Here is a 15603-nt window from a genome sequence, read left to right on the forward strand (position 1 = left end):
TAAGCTTTGACTAGGAAAGACGAGTCAGACATAGGAACAGCAGCAAAAAAGCACTAGAGGCAGAGTAGTGTACGCAAAGTGGCTGAGATAAACTTGAATTATCCCAGAACTTGAACCAATGCTAGTGTGGCTGGAACCCAGTGTTCAAGGGGCACAGTGGCACAGGAGGAAGCTAGTGAAGAAGACAGGAACCTGTAGGCAAGTGGAAGAGTGTGCGCTTGGCTTATAGAGAAAGGAAATGGTAGGCCAGGGATTTGAATCAAGGTCATAGTCATCCCCAAGCCTCCACTGTACCACAGTACCCTATACTGGTGGTTCACAAAGTGGATTCCGCAGATCAGCAACATCCCTATCGCCGGGGAGCTTGTTGGAAAGGCACATTCTTGTGACCCACCCCAGCCTTACTGAATCAGACACTCCAGCACCAGGGCCCAGCGATCTATCTGAACAAGATTGATATCCACCACCTGCATGAAGATAAAAGAACCTTCATTCCTCCTTTCCTCTCACTTGCACCTTTCCCACCCTAACCAGGGTTACTCCCTTAAACAACCTAATCATTTGGATAATGACACTGTGTCCCTTAGTCTCCAGCGCCCACAGCTTGCATTGCATCATGCGGTCCTTCCAGGCCTGCAGGCTCACGCAGCCGAGCTCTGCCTCGTGCTCTGCTCAAACCCCCTCCTCTCTGTTGCAGGACAGTTCGGCCCAACAGTGCGGTGCGCTCCGTCTACAAAGCATCGGGCTGCTCCGACAATCCCAACCACCACGTCAGCTACCTGGAGCACGTAGTTGTACGCATCACCATCACCCACCCCAGGAGGGGAGACCTGGCCATCTACCTGACCTCGCCCTCAGGAACCAGGTCCCAGCTTTTGGCCAACAGGTACAGTCATGACCCCTGACCGCCAGTGTGCGGGGGTCACAGTGACGCCCAGTAACTCTTGCAGCTCGAAAATGTCCTCTGTGCTTTATTTTTTTATTTTTTCAGAAGTCAAGGATTGTGCATGTACATATATTGTAGGATCATGATTTTCTATACAATTTTTAAAGGTTACTTTCCATTTACAGTTATTACAAAATATTGGCTATAGTCCCTGTGTTGTACGGATAATCCGTGAGCCTATCATATACCCAATAATTTGTACCTCCCACTCCCCAACCCATATATTACCTCTCCCCACCCCGTCCACTAGTTTGTTCTCTAAATCTGTGAGTCTGCTTCTTTTTTTGTTATATTCACTAGTTTATTGTAGTTTTAGATTCCACATGTAAGTTATATCATACAGTATTTGTCTTTCTCTGACTTATTTCACTTAATTTAATGCTCTCCAAGTTCAACGATGTTGCTGCAAATGGCAAAAATTTCATTCTTTTTTATGGCTGAGTAGTAGTCCATTGTGTGTGTGTGTGTGTGTGTGTGTGTGTGTGTGTGTGTGTGTGTATACCACAGCTTCTTTATCCATTCATCTGTTGATGGACACTTAAGTTGCTTCTATATCTTGGCTATTGTGAATAGTGCTGCTATGAACATTGGGGTGCATGTATCTTTTCAAATAACAACCTGATTAAAAGATAGGCAGAAGAACTGAACAGACATTTTTCCAAAGAGGAAATGCAGATGGCCAGCAGGTACATGAAAATATGCTCAACACTGCTAATCATCAGAGTAAATGCAAATCAAAAGCACAATGAGATATCTCCTCACACCTGTCAAAATGGCCACCATCAAAAAGAACACAAGTAACAGATGTTGGCGAGGGTGTGGAGAAAAGGGAATCCTTGTACACTGTTGGTGGGAATGTCAACTGGTGCAGCCACTGTGGAAAACAGTATGGAGGTTTCTCAAAAAAACTAAAAACAGAACTACCATATGACCCGGCAATTCCACTCCTGGGTATAAATCAAAAAAACCCCAAAAACATTAATTCAAAAGTATACAGCTGTTCTTTAATTTCTTACTACCCTAAAAACTGGGTGGGGCCAGGGAGAATGCCACTTACACATCATGATGGGATGGTCATAGCTCTCACTGCCCACACATAAACAGAGAGTGCAAAGCTGCCTAGAATCTGTAGGCACGGAACAGTACAACATTTAAGAGTTGGGTAATATTAAAAGGATGCTGCAGAAAAATTGAGGGCCGCCTGTTGTTCTTTATCCTATAAAAGAAGTGCAGAACACTAATTCCTTAGGCCTCTGAGATGCCCTCCCCTGCCCTTAAGTGTCTGCTAGCATTTGTTACAGATTAACTGAATGCTCTTGCCAGAGCACTTTCCAAAGTTAAAGGAAATTCTATTTGTTTTAAAACAGGTTTTGGCAGATTTTTTTCTACAAAGATTCAGTTAGTAAATATTTTGAGCTTTGCAGGCCATGTGTTTATTGCTGCTACTCAACTCTGCCGTTAGAGTGCAAAAGCCGCTGTAAACAATATAAATGAATGTGTATGGCTGTGTTCCAATAACAACTTTATTTACACAAACAGGCCAAGGGCTGGATTTGGTCTGAGGACTGACTGTAGTTTGCGAACCACTGTTTTAAAGGTTGGCCCTTTAGTCTTTATTGGCCAAGAGGGCACTTACTTTTTCTTAGTAGCCTCTTCCTTTCTCCATACTTCCTCCAAACATTTCTCCAGCAGGTAATTGTATTGCCAGGATCCTGCTGAAAGGCCAGAATATTCTAGCCCAAGTTTTCTTTTGCTCCACTGGCTTTTCAGCATGGGTCGGGAATACTTGTCAACAAGTGGGACCAGATGGGGAAATGTCAGATTGCCTTATACACCCCATCCCCATTATGGTTCTAAAATATAAGCCACAGCCAAAAGCCTATAAGTTTCTTTAATTTGATGTTTCTCTCCAAGAGGAACATTTTATAGGGGCAAAAACCTTATTGTCAAAGGCCTATGCAGTCCAAATGAAAGCCAACCTCTTATGTTGACACAGCCGCCTGTCCTCATGCCAGGTGTCCATGGCAGTGGTGATATCTGTTAGGACAATGACAACATGCCAGACGAGTTGAGAGGCCAAGGCCAATGCAAGCCTGCAGAGCTGAAAGTGAGACTGAGGAGTTACCAGTTGCTTTTCAAAATTTCCAACTTCATCTGCTGTAGGACAGTGAGAAAAACAGCAGTAGCACTTCTTGGTGATAGTAACTAGGAGTACAGATTCCACAGTCTTTCACTGCATTTTATGTCTGTGCTTAGAAGTCTTCTTGTGTTCGTCTTTAAAACCTAATGTCTTCTGTTAGGGCGTGGGGAAACCTGGGCTTCGTACTCTACAAAGCGCAGCTTGCCAGGTTAAGGGTATGCAGATGCAAGGAACTAAAGGATGCTTTGGTATCTCAGTCGCTGGGCACGCCCTCCTCCTCCCACAGACAGGGGTCTCAGCTGCCACCAGGTCACCGCTGCTACCTGCCTGAGGCTTCTCTCCAGCGAGCAAGGCCTGCAGATGCCCAATTCTATGATTAATGGAGATCACACCAGCTGTTGTTACCAAAACCAGGGAAGACCTTTTTCTTGATGTTTTTCTTTTTTCTTTACTGCTGTGCATTTGCATTGAACTTGAAATATCCAGGTGATCCTTGGTGAAGTACAATGGTTGGCTTCACACATGTGCAGCTCTTCTCCCTGGAGCCCCCTCCGTTGTAGAAAAACAGTCCCTCCACAGTTGCTGTTTGCTTGGAAAACTCAGTCCCTTCAGCCTTTCTGGGCTCTTCCTGCATATTTCAGTATTTCTTGTTGGCTTCCCTGGCAATGACTTCAGTGAGGAAACTTGTGAGCAGGGGAGCTGTGGGTTGCATCACAGGCATTTGGTGGATTACAGTGTCGCTGGCTTCAGTCTTGCATGCATTCTTCAACAGCAGACATCCGCTTTGCTCTTTGCAGAGTGCTGAACCCCAAAGTGCTGCATGACTTGTGTCAGAGAAAAGAAACAGGCATTTCAGATGCTCGGTGACTGACCTTGGCGGTTTACTTTAGCCTCTCCTATCATTACCTACTGGGAATAAAATCTGTACTCAGAGTGCATCTTCTTGGTCTGGAGCATTTCTTAAAGTGCTGTTCTTTTGTCTGTCTTCCATCTCAGTGCTGTAAATAAGTAGCCACTCCAGAAAAGGTAGACAAATTTGAGTGGAGGGAGGGGACTGGAGGCACCAAGAGATGTAAACGGATGTTATGAATTCATTTGTCCATAGCTCCCCAAAAACGCTGCTTTCAGCATCTGACCCTTTAATTGTAAAACAGCTACACCTGGTCCCAAAACCACATCTGCCCACCTTCCAGGGTCTGGTTCCCCTGTCCTTGTACTAGACGCTAGTAGCATCCCTCCTACTGAGGCAGCTAAGGGAAGGCCATTTCCTTTGGCCTTTCTTCCCTCTGGCATATTCCAAAGCTTTAATTTTATGAGAGGAAATCTCTACTCAGAACTTCCCAGTCTCTGACCTCATGGCAAGGAATCCTCATGTCCTCTCACCTTGGCCCTATTTCAAAGCACATTCCTAGGACTGGGAACTGAAGGCAAGAAGCATCGACAAGGGGATGGGCAGGCTGTGAAGGGAAGGTCTGCTTTGCTCCTGGTGGCCTTCCTGTTGGCCTGCAGGGCAGTAATACCTTTCCTCAAGGAAAAGGTGATGAGGTCAGGGTTTAGAAGGGATTTGTATGTCAGAGATTTTTTTTTAATTTGTTTTTTTATTGACATATAGTTGATTCACAATGTTGTGTTAATTTCTGCTGTACAGCAAAGTGATTCATTTATACATATACATATATTCTTTTTCATATTCTTTTCCATTATGTTTTATCACAGGATATTGAATGTAGTTCCCTGTGCTATTACAGTAGGAACTCATTGTTTATCAGTTCTATATATAATAGTTTGCATCTGCTAACCCCAAACTCCCAGTCCTAATCCATCCCTCCCCCACTCCCCTCCCCCCTTGGCAACCACAGGTCTGCTCTGTCTGTGAGTCTGTTTCTGTTTCATAGGTAGGTTCATTTGTGTAACATTTTAGATTCCACATGTAAGTGATATCATATGGTATTTGTCTTTCTCTTTCTGACTTACTTCACTTAGTATCATACTAAGAGTATCATACTCTCTAGTTGCATCCATGTTGCTGCAAATGGCACAATTTTGTTCTTTTTTATGGCTGGGTAGTATTCTGTTGTATACATGTACCACATCTTCTTGATCCATTCATCTGTGGATGGACATTTAGGTTGTTTCCTTGACTTGGCTATTGTGAATAGTGCTGCTCTGAACATAGGGGTGCATTTATCTTTTCGAATTATAGTATTGTCCAGATATATGCCCAGGAGTGGGATTGCTAGATCATATGGTATTTTTGATGAACCTCCCTACTGTTTTCCATAGTGGCTGCACCAATTTACATTCCCACCAACAGTGTAGCAGGGTTCCCTTTTCTCCACACCCTCTCCAGCATTTGTTACTTGTAGACGTTTAAATTACGGCCATTCTGAGTGGTGTGAGGTGGTACCTCCTTGTAGTTTTGATTTGCATTTCTCTAATAATTTGCTATGTTGAGCATCTTTGCATGTCCCCATTGGCCATCTGTATGTCTTCTTTGGAGAAATGTGTATTTAAGGTCTTCTGCCTATTTTTCTTTTCTTTTTTTTTTTTTTTTCCATTTTTCGATTGGGTTATTTATTTTTTGTTGTTGAGTTGTATGAGCTGTTTGTATATTTTGGAAATTAAGCCCTTGTCAGTCACATCATTTGCAAATATTTTCTCCCATTCCATATGTTGTCTTTTCATTTTGTTTATGGTTTCTTTTATTATGCAAAAGCTTGTAAGTTTGATTAGGTCCCACTTGGGTTTTTTTGTTTTTATTTCTATTGCCTTGGGAGACTGACCTAAGAAAACACTGGTATTATGATTTATGTCAGAGAATGTTTTGCCTATGATCTCTTCTAGGAGTTTTAAGGTGTCATGTCTTATGTTTAAGTCTTTAAGCCATTTTGAGTTTATTTTTGTGTATGGTGTGAGGGTGTGTTGTAACTTCATTGATTTACATGCACCTGTCTGACTTTCCCAGCACCACTCACTGAAGAGATTCTTTTTCCCATCATATATTCGTGCCTCTTTTGTCGAAGATTAATTGACCATAGGTGTGTGGGTTTATTTCTGGGCTCTCTGTTCTGTTCCATTGATCTATATGTCTGTTTTTGTGCCTGTACCACACTGTTGATTACTGTAACTTTGTAGTATTGTCTGAAGTCTGGGAGGGTTATGCCTCCAGCTTTGTTCTTTTTCCTCGGGATTGCTTTGGCAATTCTGGGTCTTTTATGGTTCCATATAAATTTTAGGATTATTTTAGTTCTGTGAAAAATGTCATGGGTAATCTGACACTGTATTTAAATCAGTGATGTATTTAATACAGGTGTATTAAATATGTAGATTGCTTTGGATAGCATGGCCATTTTAACAATGTTAATTCTTCCAATCCAAAACATGGGATATCTTTACATTTCTTTGAATCTTTAATTTCCTTTATTAATGTTTTATAGTTCTCAGCATATACATCTTTCACCTCCTTGGTCAACTTTATTCCTAAGTATTTTATTTGTGTGTCAGAGATTATTAATGAGGGCAATAAATAGTTCCCCTGCTGGACACTTATCTTCCTTTCAAAGAAGTCAAGATTTCTGAGGAGGACCACATAAAGCAAAGAACACTGTGCAGTTAAAAGATAGGAATTCTGAAAGGTTTAAAACACACAGTTTTCCTAGTGAGGTCATTTGAGATGAAGAGGTAGAGCTGTGGTGGCAAAGAGTCGTCCCCATTTGATCTCTCCTGCTTCTCCGCGAGGCAGAACTCTTCACAGTGGCCTGTGCACTGGCTGCTGTGAGAAGGAAGGATGCTGAGATTCAGCTCAGACTCAGAATCCGAGGCTCACTGGCATCATCTTCCCTTAATGATGCAAAAACTAGACATACAGACAAGGAGAATAAACTAGGAAGGAAGCTGAGAGGACAGCAACTCCCCTCCATTATTATCTTCATTTCAGTATTGACAAAATCTGTGTCCTGGTCTTGGGACCAGAAAATGCTATCCATAACAGTAAGTTCCCCAAAGAAATAAAGGGGTCATGGTCAGCTTTCCAGAAGTCCTCATTTTCTAGACATTTCAGTAAGGAGTGTCTTCAACATTGCTTACGCCCTCACCATGACAATTCCTAGGGAACTGCTTTTCAGCGAGGTCGTTGAAGACGTTGTCAGTGTGGGCCGTCTGGAGCCCCTCAGTGCTTCCCTGTCCTGGCTGCCGGGCACTGGCTGGAACTCCTGTGGAGAACAGCTGTTCCAGGAAGCACGGTTTACCCTGAGCATCTGCAGGTGCTGAGCCCTGGAAGGCACTCAGCAGCGTTCACAGCTAGTCGAGCTCGAGCTGCATGCCCCATTAGCCCAGCAGGCAACCCCCCCTCCACCGCCCCCGTGGCAGGCCAGGTTGATGGTTTAGTGGGTGGGAGCCCCGAGTAAACAGAGGCATCCTGGAATGGACAGTTAGTGCCTTCTCTTCCCTTTTGTTTTTTCCTGTCTTCCCACCCTTCCGCTCCTCCTTCTGGCCTGTCCACCCTGCCTAACAAAACCAAACTGAATAATCGGCGCAAATGCTTTCCTTCTAGGGAGACAGCCTGTGGGGATCTGGCATGGGTAGGGAAATCAGGTGGGCTTGGGTCCCTTTAAAACAGATACAAGAGCAACTCTAGATGTAAGCCTTTATACGACCGCATGTTCAAATTCTGCTTGCCTACATATTTTCCAACAAAAAGCTTATCCCATCAGATTCTTCCTTCAGCTGCATTTGTTAGAATTATGAAAACCTGGCTTTTTTTTCCTTCCCCTAAATACACCCCGTTTCCCCAATTCATTGAGTTTTAGATTTAGTTTAGCTGTATTGGCTCTCTGTTCCAAATTTTGGCCTCTGACTGAAAGCTGAAACTTTTCCTCCCTTTCTAAATTTGATTACAGATGAGTACCTCTGCTTCTAATTATGGTCTTAAGTAGAAAGAAGGTACACTTTCTTGTCTGCACAACCTATAGGGTTCTATAATTAACTGTGTTTAATTGGTGTTTCTATTTGAATATTTTTTGTCCCTGCCCAAATGTTCAATGACAGACTACTGACATTTTGTAGTGTCCTGCTGTATAAATGTATGTGTGACTCGCAGAATTACACTTTTGCTGTGGAAGTTTTACATTCCGGTAAGGCCTCACCATAAGAATAACCCTCTGCCTTTATTCAAAAGAAGGTACAGCCTTTGGAGCTGAGAGCTGGGATTGTCTTGATTTCACCCATTTTTATGTTCAACTTTGGAAAAGTGATTCTTTCATCTAGAAAACAGACGTAGTAGTATCTGCCTCACAGCGTTGTTACAAGTAGTGAATAACGTAACATACAGCAAGCTCCTAGCATAGTAAGCACTTGTAAGTGCTAACCCTTCTTTATGCAGTGCTTTTCAAAGCACCTGGTGAAAGACTGTCACACACAGATGGCCAGGTCTCTCCCAGAGAGGCTGATTCTAAAGGTCTAGGTGAGGCCCATGAATATGCATTTCTAATAAGCTCCCAGTTGATGCTGAAGCTGCCCATCCACAGACCAAACTTGTAAATAGCACCGATTTAAAAGATCACCCAGCTTTTTCAAACACATTCTTCTTATTTTCATGTCATCAGAAAACTTGTGAGCAGTATGCTGCTGGGTGCTGTGAAAGTCATTTACAAAGGAGTTTATAATGTAAAACAGATGTTTAGACAAAAGACGTCTATTTTTTTTTTTTTTTTTTTTTTGCGGTATGCGGGCCTCTCACTGTTGTGGCCTCTCCCGTTGCGGGGCACAGGCTCCGGACGCGCAGGCCTAGCGGCCATGGCTCACGGACTTAGTTGCTCCGCGGCATGTGGGATCTTCCCGGACCGGGGCACGAACCCGTGTCTCCTGCATCGGCAGGCGGATTCTCAACCACTGCGCCACCAGGGAAGCCCAAAGCCGTCTACTATTAAAGAATATATCTTCAACACGATTAAGCACTTACATCATGTACCCACAAGAAGGAATGCCTTTCGGGGTTGCTAAGTAATAATGTGCACATTGAAAGTTTTTTAGAAAACTCACCTTTTTAGGTATTCCAAACCTCTAGAACCAGTACCTTTCTCTCAACCTTTCTTAAAGAAGCAATTTAGATTAGAAGAGAGAAGAAAAACTTAATAGTGTGTTTCAAATACCATTTCAGAAGCAAATTATTTAAAACTTACAAAAGCCAAACATCTGAAGAAAATCAGAAGCTCAGTTACAACTGAGCCAAATGAGTGCTTTAAGCATTCTATCAGCTTTATGTTAAATTGTGGTGAAGCACTAAAAATATTAAAAATCAAAAAAGAGAACCAGGGCTTCCCTGGTGGCGCAGTGGTTGAGAGTCCGCCTGCCGATGCAGGGGACGCGGGTTCGTGCCCCGGTCCGGGAAGATCCCACGTGCCGCGGAGCGGCTGGGCCCGTGAGCCACGGCTGCTGAGCCTGCGCGTCCGGAGCCCGTGCTCTGCAACGGGAGAGGCCACAACAGTGAGAGGCCCGCGTAAAAAAAAAAAAAAAAAAGAAAATTAAAAAAAAAAAAGAACCAAAAGAAAAAAGAAAACTTCCAAAATATTGGTTTAATGTCTAATTCTGTAGTGAACACAAATACTGTCTGGGTAGTCGTGGATGATTCTGAAATTAAGATCCACTTACAATTTGAGAAATAATTATATGATAACACATAGCTGTCAGTACTTACAAAATGTCTTGTTATTTAGTTGCCATAACATCAGAGAAGCATGTTGTAGCCTTGACACACTGGCTAGACTCTTTAAGTGAAAGGGGGAAAGAGAGCTTACAGTAATTATATGAGTTATTTCCTGAGTTAATTCCTCAAAAGGACGTACTACATTTAATGGCAGTCCTTCCTATCAAGCTTCATCCAAAGTAATTTATTTGAAAACCGCTCACAGGGGTAGGGCTGTGGGCACCGTTTTAATAACTGGATACATGATTTGTGCCACTGCATGCATATATCATTTCATTGAGCACATGATTATGAAGTCAAGTCGACAGAACAGGGTTTCACTGCAATAGGAGATGTGGACACGGGCATGGAGTTAATCTACTCCAGCTTTCAGCACACTGGCCCTGCTTTATTGACATTTGATCCACACTAATAATGTTGGCATGTGTCTCTTTTCTTCACTGTTGGCACAGCACAGACGTTCAGACAAGGCACTGGACTTTTTAGTTGATAAACGAAGACCACACAATTAGAATCTCTTTAGAGGTGTCCAGTGGTTTGACACTTGGTTTGAGCAAGTATGTTCTTTGCAACACAAATCTCATCTACCTACATTACCTTTTGTTATATGCAGATGATGCAGGGTTTTTAAATAGTACAATACGAAAAATAGTAAATAGTTTTAAGTACCGAATCAGAGTAAAAATAAAAGGGTAGTGATCAGAAAAGTCAATGCCCAGCTAGTTGAAACAACAGTAACAATCAGTGTCTATTTCTCTCCCTGTCAACTCTTTTAGCAAAATGCAGTGATCGTGTTTGGCTGCATTTTAATTCCTCTCCTCAACTTTTATATCCACATGAAACTAATGAGCATTCCAGCTCTGCATAAAATGAAGAGACCAGGCTGGGAACCACTCAGCCAAATAGACAAAGCCTGTTTACATTCGGGCTTTGAAACACTTATTTGAATGGTGATTATGGATAGTTCCGCTGGGTACCTAGTTTATATTTAATTTTCGTTCCAAATGTGATTTTAAAATGATTGATAACAATGGAATGATTTTCAAAGGTGGAGAGGAAAGGGTGTAAGGGAAGAAACATAGGGTCTGCTAATCCAGCACTCAAATAACTGAGTAATTAAAAGTTGGCTGAGGTTATGGAAACAAGACTGCCCCTCATGTGATGGCAGCCTCAAGTCTCCTTTGTAGTTTTTGAACATGAGGCCGTGAGCCAAATGTTCTGTCTAAACTGTTTGGGAATTGCTTTTAAGTTCGACACTCTTGGAAGGGTATTACGTGACAAGTTGTTGCTTCAGTGCCCTCAAATGGCACAATAGCCTCAACGAATTAGAAATGAAATTAGAACTGTTGGGCTAAGAAGTGGTTGACCAATTTTCTGCCTCCATCCATTTCTATGTCACAATATTCGCTTCAGTAACATCTCTCTGGCAGGAAGTGCCATTTGAAAAGGTTCCTTCTTCCCTACCTCTGTGTCTCGTTTTCACCCAACACACACTTTCTGGGTTTTACATGAAGGACCCAGTAGGTAAGTCAATTGTTTTTATAATGACCTGACAGTTTCTTCCTGGCCAAGTCCAGTTTCAAGCCACAAACTTGTGAAACAAGCCCTATTGTGGTAGTGCGTGGATTGTAAGATCTCCTGGATGTATGTACCATCCATAATCTATCGAAGATCATTGTCAGTGGGAAGACATTCATGTAAGGAGCCACTGTTTCCATCCCCGTTATCATGAGGGAAAGCTGCCAGATCCAATTTGGTCCTCATTGAAATGCCGCACCCTTCGGTTCAGAAGTAACCTGTTACAGGTAGTATATACAGATATTCTAAAAAAAAAAAAAAAAGGCCTTCCTGTCCATATAAGGTTTGATAATCACTGCCTCCCATTAACCCCATTGTGGAGATTAACAAAACATATTTGAATATTCCAAAGATCTGCAGTGTTCTCCAGTAAAGAGATCTGTTCAACTTTAACTCAGCCTTTTCTCAATTTTCTGACCATGGGACACTTTGAGAATGTTGCTAAATACTTTTTATTTTTCTTCTTTCAAGACCTCAGGAGTATGCAACAGGTGATTTTCCTGTTGATTGCTTTTCTCCAGGGAAAGCTGCCGAGTGTCAGCCATTTACCTAACACACTCCCTAGTTACGCCACCTAACCCTCCACCTTTAGAATCCAGCTGGCATTTTAGAGGGAGCCTCAAACACATTGATAGAACACTTAAAAAAATCAGAATTATAATGTATTAAATTATAATGAGATTAAACTGGTTATTTTTGTTTTTAGAGGGTGCATTTTCTCCCAATGGGAAGATCCACATAAGTTCAAATGATAACCACCAATCTCCTTGGTGAACATGAAAGTAAAGCAAGAAGAGGTGATTGTATGTCTTAAATAGCTATCAACATCTACTTGTCATGACCTTTGTATTTGTCTGCACTGAAGGAGACATATGTCCCAGTAACTGGACATGGTTGCTCCTAAGACAATGCTAGAGATGCTTTTCCCTCTCTGTTTGCCCCAACAAAAATAATAGATGTGGGGCTTCCCTGGTGGCACAGTGGTTGAGAGTCCGCCTGCCGATGCAGGAGACACGGGTTCGTGCCCCGGTCCGGGAGGATCCCACGTGCCGCGGAGCGGCTGGGCCTGTGAACCATGGCCGCTGAGCCTGCACTCTCGGAGCCTGTGCTCTGCAACGGGAGAGGCCACAACTGTGAGAGGCCCGTGTACCGCAAAAATAATAATAATAATAATAATAATAATAATAGATGTATATAATTTTTTTTAAGTACTTAAAACATTTTTTTTCTCTTGCCCCATCTTTCATTTTCTATTTTCTGGGACCCATCTCTATAGAAATCTTTTGGATATTTCTTCAGATAATCAAATCTACATCACATGCCTATGTAAATAATATGCCTGTTTCTTCATATGCTAGCCTCATACATATCCATTGTATACATATCTATTATACATATCTATTGACATCTTTTGATTCTTGATGAGGATTCTTTTTATTTTCCTTTATATTTTGTATCCCTCAGGATTACTTCACAGAAAACAGAAGTAATTCCAGTGATTTCAAGCAGGAAGAGATTTCATATAGGGAATTAGGAACTTAGAAAATTATTATAAGGGCTGGAAGGGCAGAATTTAGGCTGCAGTTCCAGGCATGACTCCCTAAACTGGATAAGATTAATGGGCATGGTTTTTCATTGAGGAGTAATTTACATACAATTCACTTTTTAATGTGAATAGTAAGTTTTGACAAATATATATAGTTGCATAACCATCCATTATTTTCAAGGTATAAAACAGTTCCTTCATTCCCAAAACTTCCACCATGCCCCTGCCTCCTACCTCCTAGCCCCTGACAGCCACTAATCTGTTTCTGTTTAAGTAGTATTTTCTAGAATGTCATATAAATTGAATCAGATAGTGCATGATCTTTTGTGTCTGACTTTTTCCACTTAGCTTACTGCCTTCAAAATTCATTCAAGTTGTTGCAGTTATTAGCAGTTCAACAGTTTTTATTAGTAGGTAGTATTTCATTCTGTGAATGTACCATAATTTGTTTACCCATTCACCAGTTGATGGACATCTGAATTGCTAACAGTTTTTGACGATTATGAATAAAGCTGCTGTGAGCCTTCATGTGGAGTTCTTTGTGTGGACGTACGTCTTCACTTCTCTTGGGTAAATGTCTGGCGGGGCGGGGGGGTATTGTTTAGTCATATGGTAAGAATCGTCAAACTGTTGTTCAGAGCAGCTGCACCATTTTGCATTTCCATCAGCAGTGTAAGAGAGCTTCAGTTGCTCCACATCTTCAACTCTTGGTACTACCAGGCTTGTGAGTAGAGTCTTAGCCTAGGTTCCCTGATACCCACATCATTATCCCTCCCAGATTTGTTACTGTACAGCCAGCCCCATGCCTGTTTCCCTCTGGTAGAACAATGATATACATATATTTGGATCTACTAATCGGTGATGCCCAGGATGAAGAAAACCTCCAGTGTTGAGCTGAACATGCTGGTAGATACAGAGAGATCACTGATCATGGTCTTGACTTGACACTCACTAGATTTTAAATAACATACAAATACAATGTTTTATGGTTCTCTCTCAGGCTTTTTGATCATTCCATGGAAGGATTTAAAAATTGGGAGTTCATGACCATTCATTGCTGGGGAGAACGAGCCGCTGGTGACTGGATCCTGGAAGTTTATGATACTCCCTCTCAGCTGAGGAACTTCAAGACTCCAGGTAAGAACTCCCTTTCTATAATTTGATTTATTGTACAGAAAAATGATGGAGTATATTCTGGCCAAGAAATGTGTTTCACATTCATATATCAATTTTATCCTTTATCACATGATCCTGTGCTTTGAGTTGTCTTCCTGTACTCCAATTCTCAAGATCACCATTAGAAAAGTAGTAATTTAAGGATACGAACTGACTATCTTTTTTCTGAGTTTACTTTAAATTTAATTTTCAGTGCAGACAAGACATTGAGCCTGGCCTATGCCAGCTAAACTGGTTACCACTAAAGAGAATGCATGATAGGATTCTGCCCTTTGTGAGCCCAAGAGCTAAGTAAAGAGAAAACTTTCCTGATACGTAAAACATGGAAATGAATGATGTTAACAGAGTTGTTTTCAGGTAGTCTGACTCTGTTGCCGCACGTGGCCTATTTCCCTCTCCTTGCTAACGTATGAACCTCGTTTGTAATATAAAATAAGGAAAAGCACAAATGCAGCATGAGATGGGAGATTGAACAGTATTTTTGCAGCAGCCTGTGTTGCCTATGATGGAGCCCTAAGTAGTACTTGGCTCAGTAACAAGTGATCTGTTTGATAACTACCCCAGCCTCCCGCCCAGCTGTGGACCCATCTTCCATCGTCTAATAAGTTTATGCTTCTCAATGCTCTGTCCAGTCCATCTGCAGAAGAACCAGGCTTGAGGGCAGTTTTAGGACTGATATCTAATTCTAAGTCCTCTCCTTGTCACAGAATAATTTAACCCAACATTCTGTAATTAATTGTAAAGGTATGATTCATTCTGATACTGTGGGTTGCATCCGGCAAAAGAAGCAAACAGCAGAACGCAGGCATGAACCGTACATTTGCCACTCTTTTGCCCACCAGTCAGGGAAAGTTACTCATTCTGAGAGATCCATTTTCTGCCCACAATTTAGCCATCTCTTTTCCCTTATTCCGTGATGTGGTTCATCTGTGTTGCCACAGTGGTCCCATACTCAGGGAAATCAAAACCAGCATGGTGGCAAGGTCACAATGAATCAGGATAAAAGTTTTGTGAAAGAGTATCTGGGTCCAGCTCACTTCCAGCATGCACCGTGGATATAATGGTTGCCAAGGTTTTTATTCAGAAATCAGATATTTGTCAACAAGGCAGAGTTGATAGAAAACATTCAAATAAACTAGACCCTGGTTTCTAGACAACCTTCACTTGTTCCTAATCTAGTTAGTTCCCAGGACCTTCCTCTCTCCTGCCCTCTTCTTTTCAGGCCAGGCTTACTGCTCACGCTATGGAGATGTGCTGTGTCATGGCGCTCAGGGGCAATGGCAGGCATGGTGACTGGACTGGGCTGCCCTGACCAAAGGGCAGCTCCCAGGAGATCCATCAGCATGTGTCACTACAGGGCTCTTACCTCTCAAGAGATCCCAGAGAAATAAACACTGTCCAAACGTGGCAGTTGTGTACCAACAGGGGTGCAGCCTAGGGTACAGACATAAGGGGTGCATTATCTATTGATAATTTAAGACAGTTATAAAAGTGACTCTTTATTATCACCATCC

General features: G+C 42.1%; 1 protein-coding gene across 2 annotated transcripts in view; it reads left to right on the plus strand.

Annotated features, from left to right (window-relative positions):
- PCSK5 (proprotein convertase subtilisin/kexin type 5) overlaps nucleotides 1–15603 on the plus strand; it is a 464407-nt gene that overhangs the window by 277294 nt on the left and 171510 nt on the right. For both annotated transcript variants that reach the window (XM_059071201.2, XM_059071200.2), the window contains exons 12-13: nucleotides 698–886; nucleotides 13914–14050. In XM_059071201.2, the coding sequence (XP_058927184.1) occupies nucleotides 698–886; nucleotides 13914–14050 (326 nt within the window). The remainder of the gene's footprint in view (nucleotides 1–697; nucleotides 887–13913; nucleotides 14051–15603) is intronic.

The sequence above is a fragment of the Kogia breviceps genome, chromosome 8, assembly GCF_026419965.1.
Source record: "Kogia breviceps isolate mKogBre1 chromosome 8, mKogBre1 haplotype 1, whole genome shotgun sequence".
Taxonomy (NCBI): Eukaryota; Metazoa; Chordata; class Mammalia; order Artiodactyla; family Physeteridae; genus Kogia; species Kogia breviceps.